Raw genomic sequence first — 17112 nt, 5'->3', positions numbered from 1 at the left:
TCTTACCCCTAGGGTGACTGCGGAATCCAATAAGAGGATTCCGTTTGTAACAGCATACAATAGTATGAGTAATCAGATTTCGGCAGTCATACGGAGGCATTGGCCACTACTTGGTAGAGGTCATGCCCATGTTAATGAGTTTCAACAACCTCCCCTGTTCTCCTACAGAAGGAATAAAAATTTGAGGGATGAGTTGGTGGTATCGGATGTGGGCAGTGCTAGGAGGGACCTACAAACTACTCTTAGTCGTCCGAGCATGGGTAATTTCCCTTGTCTCGGTTGTGCATGTTGTAACAACATGCTTAAGGGGGCTTATTTCTATCATCCCCATACTGGAAAGAAATACGAGATACGTAAACGATACACGTGTAAGAGTAGTTTTGTGGTCTATGTCCTTAGCTGCCCAAGTGGCCTCTATTATGTGGGTGAAACCACGATGGAGGTCAAAGCTAGAATTAGTAAACACAAGAGTACTATTAGAACTAATCGCACTGAGCTTCCGGTACCTAAGCATTTTCATGAATTTGGACATTCAGTCAATCAGTTGAGGTATAGAATAATTGATGATGTTCCTGTGTTTAGGCGGGGTGGTGATCGTATCTCTCTTTTGAAGAAAAAGGAGCTCAAGTGGATTTTTGAGCTTGACACACTTTCCCCTAGGGGACTTAATATTGAATACCAGCAAAGTTGTCTCCTCTAGTGTGATGTGGATCCATTGTAAATTTCTCGTCAGTGTATTGCTTTTAACCACATTATAGTGTTTTTTCTTTTTTCTTTTTTCCTTTTTTTGTTTTGATATATGAATAGTTAGATGTATTATTCCATTATATCTGGTTCCCTGAAATTCTTTTTCGTGTAGCACGGTATAGTGGGTTTGATGGGTATTTTATTGTAGATATGCATAACATGCCTTTATAATAATTGTTAGGTGCCTTCATCACTGGAGTTCAGCTTTCTGTTGTTTCACTCTTTTGATGACGGCACAAATTATAATTAAAGTTTCATGACATATGGTATATATATGTATTTATATTCCCTTACTAGTACTTTTATGGAAAGTGGCCCTTATTGAATGTAGAGTTATGCCACTATGTATGTATGATTGATATTGCTGTTTGTATAGTGTATCTAGAATTTATTTTATAGGTTCTACATGGCAAATATAAGGAGCTTTATCCTACTATATATTGAAGTATCATAAGGAATGTACAACATATTCACCTATACTGCCCGGATGTATTATGTTTTGTGCGCTATGGACTTGGAATAAAGAGATATATCCTTGTAATCTTCTGTGACAAGCGCTACAAAGATTGTCTGTGAACATGCGCATAAGAGGATGTTAAACATCGGAATTGGGACATGCGCACTGGAGTTTTGGAGGACTTTGTTATTTATGCATGATGGAACGCTGAGCCCGGATATCTATGGGCGTATCTACGCCTGGGACATGCGCAGTTGCTATAATGACACTGGACTCGTGCTGGGATTGGCACTGTGCCATATATCTCCTGTTGATTAAGGATCCACGGCGTTGTACACAGGGAGGTGGGCTCTGACATGTGTGGGTGGACCTCTCTCCGGGAATCTGTGCGGTTGGAACAGCACCTGTGGGTCTGTGTATTGGGCGGCGTTGCCTGCTGGGTAGGTTGCGGTCACATGGGACCTACACTGTGTCCGGATTGGACGGCGTGTCCCATGGGCAGACCTGCGGTGCTATGACAACGATAGATGCACCGCCCGGATAGGAGGATGTGGTTTGTTTACATTGCAGGTGCTGGGAACGCTATGCTGCATTATGAGTGTTACCATATGAATAAAAGCGATCAGGGGTGACTAGGCTGTGTTAGATGTAGATATGTAGTGATTACTGTTTATGTATCCTTGTTTTTACCTGTGTTTATGTGGTTTACATTGGTGTATGTTTTTTCTATTTTGTCATATGATCCCTATTGGCTGTTAGCTAATTAATGGGTGTGTTTAAGGGTTTATAATGGTGGTTGGATTGCTGCTGTACTGTGCTTGACAAAGGTCTTACGACCGAAACGTTGCCGCAGAAGGCAGAATTAAATGTGAGCTGCTTTTTTCACTTCCTGGTGTGGCGCTGTCCTCTTTTTTGTTTCTATATTTGGATTCGTTTTCTGGGATGGACCCCCTGGTGAGGATGTGCGCCCTGATGTCCATAGAGACGGTACTGTTGTAGGGTGCGGCCAGACGTACTTTTCTTGGATACTGGCTCAGCAGTCCAATCTCAGACTGGAAGGTGTTGAGCTTTCTTCAGGTATTCCCTATTCTTAGTGATCATCCAGCTATTTTACTAAGCTGTCAGTCCCTGATAGCGGACAGTCATAGCTTTCAGCTCAGTGTGGTGTGTTCTCTGGCTTTGTGCTCTGAATCAGTCATACTACTCTTTTGTACTACCACTCTTGCCTTGATGCACTCTGACCTTGGAATTCTGACTCTGGACTGTGATTTGACTGCGCTTTTGTCTCTTCCTCTGCTTATTATATACCCTCCCGGCTCCTGACCTCAGACTCCTTGATTTCCTTGATTCATGGCTTGTATGTGAGAAGTGGCTCAGTGTCACATTAAGTTATGTGTAGTAATGAGAAATGGCACAAGGAAAAAGAATTGAAGACATGAATAAAGAAAAAAAGACATGGAAAGTCATTGTACCAGTTGAAATCTATCAGTAATTAGAAAACAATCCTGCAATTTAGTGAAAAATAAAATCTGCTCATGATAGATAAAAAAGTGAGCTGTCTCCTGACCATCAAAACAATATTGTTGCAAAATCTACTGATGGTATTGGTTACCGAAGAATTTCTAAATTACGAACGGTTCCACTGAGCACTGTTGGGGCCATAATTCGGAAGTGGAAAGAACATCATTTCACCATGAACCGGCCACAACCAGGTGCTCCCCAAACGATTTCAGACATAGGTGTGAAGAGAATCACCTCCTATGGACTGTTACTAAAAGATCTGTAATCAGCAGGTACAATTGTTTCAAAGAAAACAATAAGTAATGCACTCAAACTTCATAGCCTGTATGCGACCATGCAATACTCAATTACTGAGCAAAAACCATGTTCAAGAGCATTTATAATTTGCTCAACAATATTCGGACAAGCCTGTGAAATACTGGGAGAATATAGTCTGGTCAGATGAGACCAAAATTGAAATCTTTGGATGCTATGCACAAAGACTTTGCATATCACCTCCAAAATATCATACTAACAGTTTAGTTTGGAGGTGGGAACATCATGGTGATGGGCTGTTTTTCACCATATGGCATTGGCAAACATCATATTGAAGGAAGGATGAATGGACAAATGTACTGAGACATTCTTGGTAAAAATCTGCTGCCATCTACCAGGTTGATGAAGATGAAATGAGGGTGGACATTTCAGCAAAACAATGATCCCAAACATACAGCCAAGGAAACTCTCAATTGGTTTCAGAAAAAGGAAATAAAGCTGCTAGAATGGTTCGGCCAATCACCTGACCTGAATCCAGTAGAAAATTTATGTAAGGAAATAAAGCTCAGCATCTGTAAAAGGAGATGATGGAACCATCAGGATTTGCAGTGTGTTTGTGTAGAAAAATGGGCCAAAATCACACCTGAGCAATGCATGCGACTAGTTTCTCCATACACTAAGCATCTTGAAGTTGTCATCACCAACAAAGGCTTTTGTATGAAGTATTAAATACATTTCAGCAAGTGTGTTCAATGCTTTTTTCTTCTCTCCAGTGTCACTTCTCATTATTACATAACTTAATGTATGGCCATCTATGGATTGATTTCTTTGCCTGAGTGGATTGGTTGGGTTGCTACCGACATCTGTGGTAAGAATTTCATGTCAATAGCACCTAATAATATATTTACTGAGAAAATTGGTGATGTGTTCAATATTTATTTCACTTGTTGCAGGTAACTGAACTGCATGAAGTAACACTGGTCTAGGTCTGTTACAAAGCTATACCATTGTGAGGGTCCTCCTGGCATGATGCCAACTGATCACAAGGTGCTGTGCTGGGAATGGCATCTTAGCCTTATAAATGAAGCTAAGTTGCAGAATGGGGCTGAACTGTACAAAGAAAGAGCACAAAGAGTTATGAATTTCCATAGAGTGATGTAGCTCCTTTATTCTAGCAATTGAGATCAACATGGTTCCTATATTGCAAGGGGGAATTTGATTGGAACTGCAGTTAAGCTTGCACACTGACACTGTGTTCGAGGTCTTAGTGAGTAATTGATACAGCTAAGTTGTAACGTATGAATAGGTGGAAGAAAAATCTCTGTGATGGAGGTGTGCTTTATCCAGTTACACGCTGATGTGCAATCAAAACACAAACAACTCTATGTAATATTGGTAAATAGCAATACAATGAACAATCGTATGATCTTTGTAGGAGGAAGAACCATTCTGGGAAGGAGTTATCCAGCAACACCTGAAGCCCTTCAACGAGGATGAAAAGAAGCAAGCTATGATTCAGAGTGAATTAAAGTCTTTGAGAAATAAAGTAAGTGACTGCTAATAGCTGCTTCCTTGACAAGTATAAGTATGTTAACGCCGTTACCCCGGGGCTTTTTTCGGTTTTGCGTTTTCATTTTTCGCTCCCCTTCTTCCCAGAGCCATAACTTTTATATTTTTCTGTCAATATGGGCATGTGAGGGCTTGTTTTTTTCAGAACGAGTTGTTCTTTTGAACAACACCATTGGTTTTACCATGTCATGTACTAGAAATCGGGAAAAAAAATTCCAAGTGCTGTGAAATTGCAAAAAAAAATTGCAATCCCATACTAGTTTTTTGTTTGGCTTTTTTTTACAAGGTTCACTAAATGCTAAAACTAATCTGCCATTGTGATTCCCCAGGTCATTACGAGTTCACAGACACCAAATATGTCTAGGTTCTTTTATATCTAAAATTAAAGAAAATGCGTCACTCACCCTTTGCAGTGAAGTCGTAGTCTGTATTAAACCATAACAGGCTTCAAAAACAAAATCCATGGGTGCGGCAGGTGTTCATAGGGATACGGGGAAGAGGAAGGTGGACGACGGCCATTTCGCTCGGTGTGCGCTTCAACGGGTCCTGGACTTTTGTTGTCCAAGAGTGCATGTTGCCTTGGTGCTGTTCATTCCCTTTTCTTTTATATCTAAGTGGTAAAAAAAAATCCAAACTTTGTTAAAAAAAAAAAATAATTGTGCCATTTTCCAATATCTGTATCGTCTTCATTTTTCGTGATCTGGGGTTGGGTAAGGGCTAAATTTTTGCGTGCTAAGCTGCCGTTTTAATGATACCATTTTGGTGCAGATAAAATCTTTTGATCGCTCGTTATTGAATTTTATTGCAATGTCGCGGCGACTGAAAAAATGTAATTTTGGCTTTTTTACTTCTTTTCTTGCTACGCAGTTTATCGATCAGGTTAATACTTTTTTTTATTGATAGATCGGGCGATTCTGAACACGGTGATACCAAATATGTGTATGTTTGATTTTATTTTTATTGCTTTTATTTTGAATATTTTTAAAAACATTTTTATTTTACTTTTGCCATGCTTCAATAGCCTCCATAGGAGACTAAAAGCTGGCGTAAATGTACACAAGATGTCTGTAAGAGGTTAATGTATTGAAAAACATCTATAACTACAGATTTGATGTTTACATTCTTTTATTTTCTGAACACCAACAGGTCACATTCGTCATCTTTATGATCAACTTGCTGTGGATTGTTGCAACATTTTTTCTGCAAATCATAGGCTCATCTGTGCATATTGTTCTGCCTAAGGTTTATGTGAATGGCAGCCATTCAAGCACTGAAAAACTGTATGTGGATCCCATTGGATTCATGTTCCTACTTTCGTTTGCTATTTTGCTGTTATTACAGTTCAGTGCTCTTTTGTACCACAGGTAAAAATGCTAAGCATAAACTATTTGATTGCATTATTTAAAGGGAATGCGTCACCAGGTTTTTGGCACCTAACGTAAGAGCAGCATTACTCTGCTGCTTGCTGTAGTTTTGAAAAAATAACTGTTTTATCACCGGGAAAATGATCCACTATTGTCATCTCCATTGCTCATTTTATTTACAGTATGCAGTAAATTTAGCTTTCAACAAAGGGTTTAAAATTCTTAAAGGGGTTATTGTTTTTACTATGGGCCTAAGAAATAGCAGACACGGGGGGCTACATGGCATTTTATATTATAATGAAGTATCAGTAAAGTAGTATAATTATATTAAAGGTGTTGTCAGTCTAAAATGAAAAGTTTTCAGTCACTTTGCGTGATCGCAAACCTCTGTGCGCTGCAAGGATTCACCGGTATCTACCCCAGGAACAAAGTGTATCGTATGTGGTACGTATGTGATATGCATATTCCCGGACAGAACTCATGGGCACAAGTGTATAGAGCAAGGCCACGCCCGGTGTTTTGGGCACAGCCGTCTAGTGGACGACCTATTCTGGACGGGAGTATGTATATTACATACTTGGCAGCTGTTTCCAAGGTATACAACAGTGAGTCCTCCCAACACACATTGCATGCTCTGGGAGGATTCACAGGTCTGCAGTCACACAGAGTGACTGCAGACTTTTCATTTTAGACCAGAGAAACCCTTTAAAGTGCATTGTTGAAGTGTAACCAACAGTGGGTTGTGCATAAGAAACAATAAACAGGAGACTTATGACAAACCTACATGGTCTGAGTATGAAGCCTGTCAGTGTATAGCCCAGCGCCCCAATACAGTTTGTCAAAGCTACTGACAGATTTGTTCCACCATCTTCCCAATATGGGTAACTCAATTATTGGGTGTGAATCTGTGCAATATTGTAGAGACAGCTTTTATTGCAATCCTTCATATGGCTCTATCGACAAATAAATGAGTTATGAGTTTTAGAAACTGAGGACACAATCCAGTAAAATATAAAAAAAAACTATATAAGTTTGATATTGCTTTAACCTTACTGACCTTATGATATTGTGAATAACCTTCACAATATCATACCACTTAATTTTTTTATTCAAATTTTTCTGTGCAGTATATGATAAAGTGAATTATGTAATTCAAAACTACAACTAGTTCCACAAGGAAAACACGTTATCACATGGCTGCATCATTCAAACATTAAATAAGTTATGGTTCTTGGAAGGTTAGGAAAAAGTTAAGGCGCAAAAAAACAAAAAATTGGCTTTGACAAAAAGAGGTTGAATCTCCCAAATGAAAGAATGCCCCATTTGTGGTTGAAATGTTTTAATTTGGGCTAAACTGTAAAATGTGAAAAAAGCTAAATGTCCAGATATTTACATTATGGCCACCGAATAAGTCAACTTTAAAGCGACTCTGTCACCCCCTCCAGCCATTAGAAACTAAAAGAGCCACCTTGTGCAGCAGTAATGCTGTATTCTGACAAGGTGGCACATTTAGTTATTGGTGCAATCAAAGCAGAAATAAAGCGTTTTATAACTTCGCAAAAATACCTGTCTTTAGTCCCGGAGGCAGGTCTAAACCCCCTGCTGCACACGCCACACTGCCGTCACTCATGGCTTCTTCGGCGTCGGGCGCCACCCCCTCCGCGCTGTTTTCAAGTCAAATCCGGCGCCTGCGCTGTTTTGTTCTGCCTGGGGCAGGCGCAGTGAGCGCTGCCCGTCTGACCTCAGATGCAGTCTCGCAGACTGCGCCTGTGCAGCCACACACCTTGTGAATCCCAGCCCCGCAGTGTGTTATGCTTTATTCACAGTGTGGAGCTGGGATTCACAAGCAGGGCGGCCGCACAGACGCAGTCTGCGAGACTGCATCTGAGGTCAGACGGGCAGCGCTCACTGCGCCTGCCCCAGGCAGAACAAAACAGCGCAGGCACCGGATTTGACTGGAAAACAGCGCGGAAGGGGTGGTGCTCGGTGCCGAAGAAGCCTTGAGTGACGGCAGTGTGGCGTGTGCAGCAGGGGGGTTAAGACCGGCCTCCGGGACTAAAGACAGGTATTTTTGCAAAATTATAAAATGCTTTATTTCTGCTTTGACTGCACCAATAACTAAAAGAGCCACTTTGTCAGAATACAGCATTACTGCTGCACAAGGTGGCTCTTTTAGTTTCTAACGGCTGGAGGGGGTGACAGACTCGCTTTAAACTAGATGAAATATTTTACTACTAAAGTTTTATTAATTGCAATGTATGCTTGGCTAGTCAATACTGAGGAAAATCCTTTTGTGCCTTCAGAATCTTCACCTTTATCCATTTTATTGCTTATAAGAATAAAAAGGAAAGAAAAAACAGAAAACGGGTAAGTTATCTTAATCAGAATATCTATGTCTATTTTGAGACAGTGTCCACCAGATAAATGTTAGCTTGGTCACCCAATGGTCTAACATTTCTTGCTCAAGTATTCTCTCTTAGGGTTCATGAAGATGTCAGTATTTTCCATGTCCAAGAAAAATGGACCGGTTGCTTTGATCAGAGTTTGAGCAGAGTGTGGTCCGAGTGTCATCAGTTTTTCCATGCATGTGGATAAAAAAGTTTCTCCACCTTCTCCTTACTGATAGTCCATGAAAATTGGACTCTTAGGCTTGCATTGTTGATTTTGATTCAACGCTTTGATCAAAATTGGACACGTCTCTGCGATTGTCCACAGACCATCCAGTCCGCGACATGTGAATGACCCTGTACACTATTGCAGGTACGAGTGCTATCAGCAAAAACCACAGATAGCACCCGAAAAAGGATGTCTGAATGAACCCTTAGAGCGCAGCCGTACCAAATCAGATTAAATATTTTAGCTAGGCTCTGCACAATGCATTCTGAACTTTGCACATGCCCCTGCCATTTCCATTTGTACATCTATAGACTTACGTTTGTCATTGACTGTCTTGTTGCGTTAGAATATTTAACAAAAAACACCTGCAAAGGCTTCCTGTTGTGAATTCTGTTGTCAAGCTCCCTCCTGTGGTCATGAATGGTACTTCGGCTGGTTCTGTCCATGGGCTTCCTCTGTTGGTTGTGAGTGGGGCTGCGGCTTCTGAGTTTCCTTCCACAGGTGACGAAGTTAATTCGTTAGCTGGCTGCTCTATTTAACTCCACTTAGATCATTGCTCCATGCCACCTGTCAATGTTCCAGTATTGGTCTAGTTCACTCCTGGATCGTTCTTGTGACCTGTCTTCCCAGCAGAAGCTAAGTTCCTGCTTGTTTTTTCTTTGTTTGCTATTTTTATGTCCAGCTTGCTATTTTGATTTTTGTCTTGCTTGCTGGAAGCTCTGGGACGCAGAGGGAGCGCCTCCGCACCGTGAGTCGGTGCGGAGGGTCTTTTGCGCCCTCTGCGTGGTCTTTTTGTAGTTTTTTGTGCTGACCGCAAAGTTACCTTTCCTATCCTCAGTCTGTTCAGTAAGTCGGGCCTCACTTTGCTAAATCTATTTCATCTCTGTGTTTGTATTTTCATCTTTACTCACAGTCATTATATGTGGGGGCTGCCTTTTCCTTTGGGAAATTTCTCTGAGGCAAGGTAGGCTTAATTTTTCTATCTTCAGGGCTAGCTAGTTCCTTAGGCTGTAACGAGTTGCATAGGGAGCGTTAGGAGCAATCCACGGCTATTTCTAGTGTGTGTGATAGGATTAGGGATTGCGGTCAGCAGAGTTCCCACGTCTCAGAGCTCGTCCTATATTATTTGTAACTATCAGGTCATTCCGTGTGCTCTTAACCACCAGGTCCATTATTGTCCTTACCACCAGGTCATAACAGTACAGGTGGCCCAAAGTATTAATGCATCTCAATAGAGGGATAAGAGAAGTTCTGAGACCATTTTTTTTTCTTTGCAGTGTGTTTTGTCTCTCTTTTCCCCTTTACCTCTGGGTGGATCAGGATACAGGTGTAGATATGGACATTCAAGGTCTGTCCTCTTGTATGAATAATCTCACTGCAAGGGTACAAAACATTCAAGATTCTGTGGTTCAGAATCCGATGTTAGAGCCTAGGATTCCAATTCCTGATTTGTTTTTTGGGGATAGATCTAAGTTTCTGAATTTCAAAAATAATTGTAAATTGTTTCTTGCTTTGAAACCTCGCTCCTCAGGTGACCCTGTTCAACAAGTGAAAATCATTATATCTTTGTTACGTGGCGACCCTCAAGACTGGGCATTTTCCCTTGCACCAGGAGATCCGGCATTGCGTGATGTTGATGCGTTTTTTCTGGCGCTCGGATTGCTTTATGATGAACCAAATTCAGTGGATCAGGCAGCGAAAATTTTGCTGGCTCTGTGTCAGGGTCAGGATGAGGTAGAGATATATTGTCAGAAGTTTAGGAAGTGGTCTGTACTCACTCAGTGGAATGAATGTGCCCTGGCAGAAATTTTCAGAAAGGGTCTCTCTGAAGCCCTTAAGGATGTCATGGTGGGATTTCCCATGCCTGCTGGTCTGAATGAGTCTATGTCTTTGGCCATTCAGATCGATCGACGCTTGCGTGAGCGTAAAGCTGTGCACCATTTGGCGGTATTATCTGAGCATAGACCTGAGCCTATGCAATGTGATAGGACTTTGACCAGAGCTGAACGGCAAGAACACAGACATCGGAATGGGCTGTGTTTCTACTGTGGTGATTCCACTCATGCTATCTCCGATTGTCCTAAGCGCACTAAGCGTTTCGCTAGGTCTGCCACCATTGGTACAGTTCAGTCGAAATTTCTTTTGTCCGTTACTCTGATTTGCTCTATGTCATCCTATTCTGTTATGGCATTTGTGGATTCAGGCGCTGCCCTGAATTTGATGGACTTGGAGTTTGCTAGGCGCTGTGGTTTTTTCTTGGAGCCCTTGCAGTATCCTATTCCATTGAGAGGAGTTGATGCTACGCCTTTGGCCAAGAATAAGCCTCAGTACTGGACCCAATTGACCATGTGCATGGCTCCTGCACATCAGGAGGATATTCGCTTTTTGGTGTTGCATAATCTGCATGATGTGGTCGTTTTGGGGTTGCCATGGCTACAGGTCCATAATCCAGTATTGGATTGGAAATCAATGTCTGTGTCCAGCTGGGGTTGTCAGGGGGTACATGGTGATGTTCCATTTTTGTCTATTTCGTCATCCACCCCTTCTGAAGTCCCGGAGTTTTTGTCGGATTACCGGGATGTATTTGATGAGCCCAAATCCAGTGCCCTACCTCCTCATAGGGATTGCGATTGTGCTATCAATTTGATTCCTGGTTGTAAGTTTCCTAAGGGCCGACTGTTCAATTTATCTGTGCCAGAGCACGCCGCTATGCGGAGTTATGTAAAGGAATCCTTGGAGAAGGGTCATATTCGCCCGTCGTCGTCACCATTGGGAGCAGGGTTCTTTTTTGTGGCCAAGAAGGATGGTTCTTTGAGACCTTGTATTGATTACCGCCTTCTTAATAAGATCTATTATGATTCGGTAATTCAGTACCACAATGGACATAGAAGTCAGAGCACATACAGTGACCTGACAATAACCCAAAAACATAGAACGAGCTCTGAGACGTGGGAACTCTGCTGACCGCAATCCCTAATCCTCTCCAACCACACTAGAGGCAGCCGTGGATTGCGCCTAACGCTCCCTATGCAACTCGGCACAGCCTGAGAAACTAGCTAGCCTGAAGATAGAAAATAAGCCTACCTTGCCTCAGAGAAATACCCCAAAGGAAAAGGCAGCCCACACATATAATGACTGTGAGATAAGATGAAAAGACAAACGTAGAGATGAAATAGATTTAGCAAAGTGAGGCCCGACTTTCTGAACAGGAAAGGTAACTTTGCGGTCAACACAAAACCCTACAAACAACCACGCAAAGGGGGCAAAAAGACCCTCCGTACCGACTAACGGCACGGAGGTACACCCTCTGCGTCCCAGAGCTTCCAGCAAGCAAGAAAACCAACCAAGCAAGCTGGACAGAAAAAAACAGCAAACAAAAATAACAAAAGCGGAACTTAGCTATGCAGAGCAGCAGGCCACAGGAACGATCCAGGAGGAAGCAAGTCCTATACTAGAACATTGACTGGAGGCCAGGATCAAAGCACTAGGTGGAGTTAAATAGAGCAGCACCTAACGACTTCACCACATCACCTGAGGAAGGAAACTCAGAAGCCGCAGTACCACTCTCCTCCACCAACGGAAGCTCATAGAGAGAATCAGCCGAAGTACCACTTGTGACCACAGGAGGGAGCTCTGCCACAGAATTCACAACAAAGATCACAGTCAAATTTCAGTATCCTTTGCCGCTGCTGTCTGATTTATTTGCTCGGATTAAGGGGGCTTGTTGGTTCACCAAGGTAGATCTTCGTGGTGCGTATAATGTTGTGCGTATTAAACAGGGCGATGAATGGAAAACAGCATTTAATACGCCCGAGGGCCATTTTGAGTACCTAGTTATGCCATTCGGGCTTTCCAATGCTCCATCAGTATTTCAGTCCTTTATGCATGACATCTTCCGAGAGTACCTGGATAAATTCCTGATTGTATATTTGGATGCTATTTTGGTCTTTTCGGATGATTGGGAGTCTCACGTGAAGCAGGTCAGAATGGTGTTCCAGGTCCTCCGTGCGAATTCTTTGTTTGTGAAGGGGTCAAAGTGTCTCTTTGGAGTTCAGAAGGTTTCATTTTTGGGATTCATTTTTTCCCCTTCTACTATCGAGATGGACCCTGTTAAAGTCCAGGCCATTTATGATTGGACTCAGCCGACATCTGTGAAGAGTCTGCAAAAGTTCATGGGCTTTGCTAATTTTTATCGTCGCTTCATCAGTAATTTTTCTAGTGTTGCTAAACCGTTGACTGATTTGACCAAGAAGGGTGCTGATGTGGTCAATTGGTCTTCTGCGGCTGTGGAAGCTTTTCAGGAGTTGAAGCGTCGTTTTTTTTCTGCCCCTGTGTTGTGCCAGCCAGATGTTTCGCTCCCGTTTCAGGTTGAGGTTGATGCTTCTGAGATTGGAGCAGGGGCTGTTTTGTCGCAAAGAAGTTCTGATGGCTCGGTGATGAAACAATGTGCCTTCTTTTCTAGAAAGTTTTCGCCTGCTGAGCGCAATTATGATGTTGGCAATCGAGAGTTGTTGGCCATGAAGTGGGCATTCGAGGAGTGGCGTCATTGGCTTGAAGGAGCCAAGCATCACGTGGTGGTCTTGACGGATCACAAGAATTTGACTTATCTCGAGTCTGCCAAACGGTTGAATCCTAGACAGGCTCGTTGGTCGCTATTTTTCTCCCGCTTTGATTTTGTGGTTTCGTACCTTCCAGGCTCTAAGAATGTGAAGGCTGATGCCCTGTCAAGGAGTTTTGTGCCCGACTCTCCGGGTGTTCCTGAGCCGGCGGGTATTCTCAAAGAGGGGGTAATTTTGTCTGCCATCTCCCCTGATTTGCGGCGGGTGCTGCAAAAATTGCAGGCTGATAGACCTGACCGTTGCCCAGCGGAGAAACTGTTTGTCCCTGATAAATGGACTAGTAGAGTTATCTCTGAGGTTCATTGTTCGGTGTTGGCTGGTCATCCTGGAATCTTTGGTACCAGAGATTTGGTGGCTAGATCCTTTTGGTGGCCGTCTTTGTCGTGGGATGTGCGTTCTTTTGTGCAGTCCTGTGGGACTTGTGCTCGGGCTAAGCCCTGCTGTTCTCGTGCCAGTGGGTTGCTTTTGCCCTTGCCGGTCCCGAAGAGGCCCTGGACGCATATCTCTATGGATTTTATTTCGGATCTCCCTGTCTCTCAAAAGATGTCGGTCATTTGGGTGGTTTGTGATCGCTTCTCTAAGATGGTCCATTTGGTACCCTTGTCTAAATTGCCTTCCTCCTCTGATTTGGTGCCATTGTTTTTCCAGCATGTGGTTCGTTTACATGGCATTCCAGAGAACATCATTTCGGACAGAGGTTCCCAGTTTGTTTCGAGGATTTGGCGAGCCTTTTGTGCTAGGATGGGCATTGATTTGTCTTTTTCCTCGGCTTTCCATCTGTTAGGGTTGGCGGAACGCACCAAATATATAATTTATTAAATGGAATTGATGCGTTCGCAACCCGGGATCCACCGTGCAGGAAAGTACTTGCTGCTAAGTAAGACGGACTATATGGCGGTACTATAAGTATACATACAAGGGTTAACTTCACCCTGCGTGAAGAAAGCGATCCTGTTGCGTCACAGGACCGCGGTACCGCACATAGAGCGCGAGCAATAAGTCAGTGAACACAACCCCAACTAGGATTGAAGTCCGATTAGACCACTGCTGGCACAACACCGCAACTGGGTGTGTAAGGAAACTATTGAAATAGTAAATAAAGGCACGAGAGTGCGTGCGGTGCCGCACTGACGGACGCCACTAACCACCCAGGCTTGGGTAAGGAAAGCGCAGAGGAAGCGCACGGCGCCGTACTGGCGGACACAGCAACTGGACGCTGTGATGTGTGAACGTGCAGATTGCTAGTCGGGCGCTAGATAGCTACCATCATCCGCGAGCAGTCAACAACACTAGGGAGGGATAGTTAGGAGCTTTCATCCATCGACATACATCCATCTACACACACACATTATATCAAGACAATACTAGCGCATGGCCGTGCGGTCATGCGCAATTTATATAGTTGCAGCACAGGAAGCTGCTACTGAAGTTTTTGCCCTTTCAGGACCTTCCAGAAGGACCAATGGAATGTGCTGCAGTACCTGAGCATGTGACCGAGCATGTGGCCCTCGACCTCCAATGGGAGACCCTGCCCTGGGCATGCTCAGTGTGAGTAAATAAGGACTTAGTCCCAGAGAGGCTTGCTCGCTGCAGATCAGTGCAGGGTACCATAGGAAAGCCAGAAAAGGCAGTAGTGACCCTATGCACCGAATCAGCCTCAGCGAGACGCTGGGAGCGACGTCTCCGCTGAGCAGAGCCCACTGCGGCCGATACCGAATGGGAGACCGCAGCAGACACGGATCGAGATTCCCCCTGTGCAGCAGAGGAAACTCGACTCCTAACATTACCCCCCCCTCCTAGGGCCCCCCCCTCCTTGAGCCTCACTACGCTCAAAAGCTGCGATAAGCAGCGGAGCCCGAATGTGCTCCACAGGCTCCCAGGTTCTATCCTCTGGGCCGTGACCCTTCCAGTCCACCAGATAAAATTTCTTGCCACGTATCACCTTGCACCCCACAATAGCATTCACCTCAAACTCATCCGTGGATGAACCCGATGTCCCAGCAGATGACTCAGAAAACCGGGACAAATGAACGGGCTTTAAGAGGGAAACGTGAAAAGTATCGGTGATACCAAGGCGTGGAGGAATAGCCAAACGGTAGACCACAGGGTTGACCTGTTCCAGAACCTTAAACGGGCCAATGTAGCGAGGAGCAAACTTAGTGGACTCAACTCGCAGCCTGATGTTACGGGCGGAGAGCCACACTAAGTCGCCAGGAGCAAAGACCGGAGCGGGGCGCCGGTGTGTATCAGCCGAAACCCTAATTCTCTCCTTGGAGGCCCGGATGGAATCCTGTGTGCAGTCCCAGATGTCACGTGCCTCCACCGCCCAGTCTGCCACCCTAGAATCGGTGGAGGACATGGGCATGGGCACAGGGACACGCGGATGCTGGCCGTAATTAAGGAGAAAAGGAGTTTGACCAGTGGAATCGGCTACGGCGTTGTTCAAGGCAAATTCCGCCCAAGGTAGCAAAGATGCCCAGTCATCCTGCCTAGCAGAGATGAAATGTCGCAAATATGTCACCAGAGTCTGGTTGGTTCTCTCCACCAACCCATTCGTCTCGGGATGGTATGCAGAGGAGAGGTTTAACTCTATGCTGAGTAAACGGCAGAGCTCTCTCCAAAACCGAGACGCGAACTGGGGACCCCGATCGCTGACAATCTTATCAGGCATACCATGCAATCGGAAAACGTGCTTAATGAACAACACCGCCAAGGCCCGTGCTGAGGGGAACCGAGGAAGCGGCACCAAATGCACCATTTTAGAGAAATGGGCGGTGACAACCCAAATAATGGAGCAGCCACGTGACTTGGGTAGGCCCACCACAAAGTCCATCCCGACCATCTCCCAGGGCCTGTCTGCCACCGGTAGAGGGTAAAGCAACCCAGCAGGCCGTTGCCGAGGAGACCGATTCTGGGCGCAAGAAACGCACATCTGAATATAGTCCCTGACATCTCGGGCCATATGCGGAAACCAGTATGTTCTCGCCAAAAGCTCAGATGTCCTCTTGGTCTCAAAATGCCCACCCACTCTGGAGGAGTGAGCCCAAGAGAGAACCTCTGGACGCAAGTTAGCTGGTACGAAAGTCTTGCCCGGGGGGCACAGACTCTAGCGAAACCGGAGCTACAGTTCTCAGGCTCTCAGAAGGGACAATAAGCCAAGGCTCCTCCTCCTCCTCCTCTGATGACACTACGGAGCGAGAGAGAGCGTCAGCACGAACGTTCTTCTCCCCGGAGAGGAAATGGAGAGTAAAATGGAACCGGGAGAAGAACAGGGACCATCTAGCCTGGCGAGAATTCAGCCGCTGGGCCGTTTGTAGATATACCAAGTTCTTGTGGTCAGTGAAGACTTGGAAGGGAAAGAGAGCTCCCTCCAAGAGATGTCTCCACTCCGAAAAAGCCAACTTGATGGCCAGCAACTCCCTGTCCCCGATGGAATAATTCCTCTCTGCTGGTGTGAAGGTCTTGGAGAAGAAGAAGCAAGGATGCTTCCGACCTTGAGCATCCTTTTGGAAAAGGACTGCTCCAGCACCAACGGATGAGGCATCCAACTCCAAGATAAATGGCTTATCAACATCGGGGCGATGTAGGATGGGAGCGCTAGCGAAGTGTGACTTGATCGAGAGAAAGGCTTTGGAGACCTCCTCTGACCACAACTTGGGATTTGCTCCCTTCTTGGTGGGGGCAACCAAGGGAGCTACCAAAGTTGAGAAGTGTGGAATGAACTGGCGATAATAATTAATGAACCCCATAAAGCGCTGCACCACTTTAAGAGAATGGGGTTCCTGCCAGTCCATTACAGCCTGTAGCTTGGCAGGATCCATAGCCAAACCCTGGGCAGAGATGATATAACCAAGGAAAGGCAAGGACTCCTGCTCAAACACACACTTCTCCAACTTGGCGTAGAGGGAGTTTGCCCGTAAGAGGTCGAAGACTTTGCGAACATCTCTCCGATGGGAGTCAATAT

General features: G+C 44.6%; 1 protein-coding gene across 1 annotated transcript in view; it reads left to right on the top strand.

Annotated features, from left to right (window-relative positions):
- LOC138637706 (chitin synthase chs-2-like) overlaps positions 1–8730 on the top strand; it is a 106784-nt gene extending 98054 nt beyond the window's left edge. Inside the window, exons 14-17 of the mRNA XM_069726571.1 lie at positions 4416–4526; positions 5696–5913; positions 8217–8280; positions 8674–8730. Coding sequence (XP_069582672.1) covers positions 4416–4526; positions 5696–5913; positions 8217–8280; positions 8674–8730 — 450 coding nt within the window. The remainder of the gene's footprint in view (positions 1–4415; positions 4527–5695; positions 5914–8216; positions 8281–8673) is intronic.
- Positions 8731–17112: the final 8382 nt, after the last annotated feature.

Source organism: Ranitomeya imitator, chromosome 5, assembly GCF_032444005.1.
Source record: "Ranitomeya imitator isolate aRanImi1 chromosome 5, aRanImi1.pri, whole genome shotgun sequence".
NCBI lineage: Eukaryota > Metazoa > Chordata > Amphibia > Anura > Dendrobatidae > Ranitomeya > Ranitomeya imitator.
Note: the sequence above shows the minus strand (reverse complement) of the source record. Positions and strands in the feature narration are given on the sequence as shown.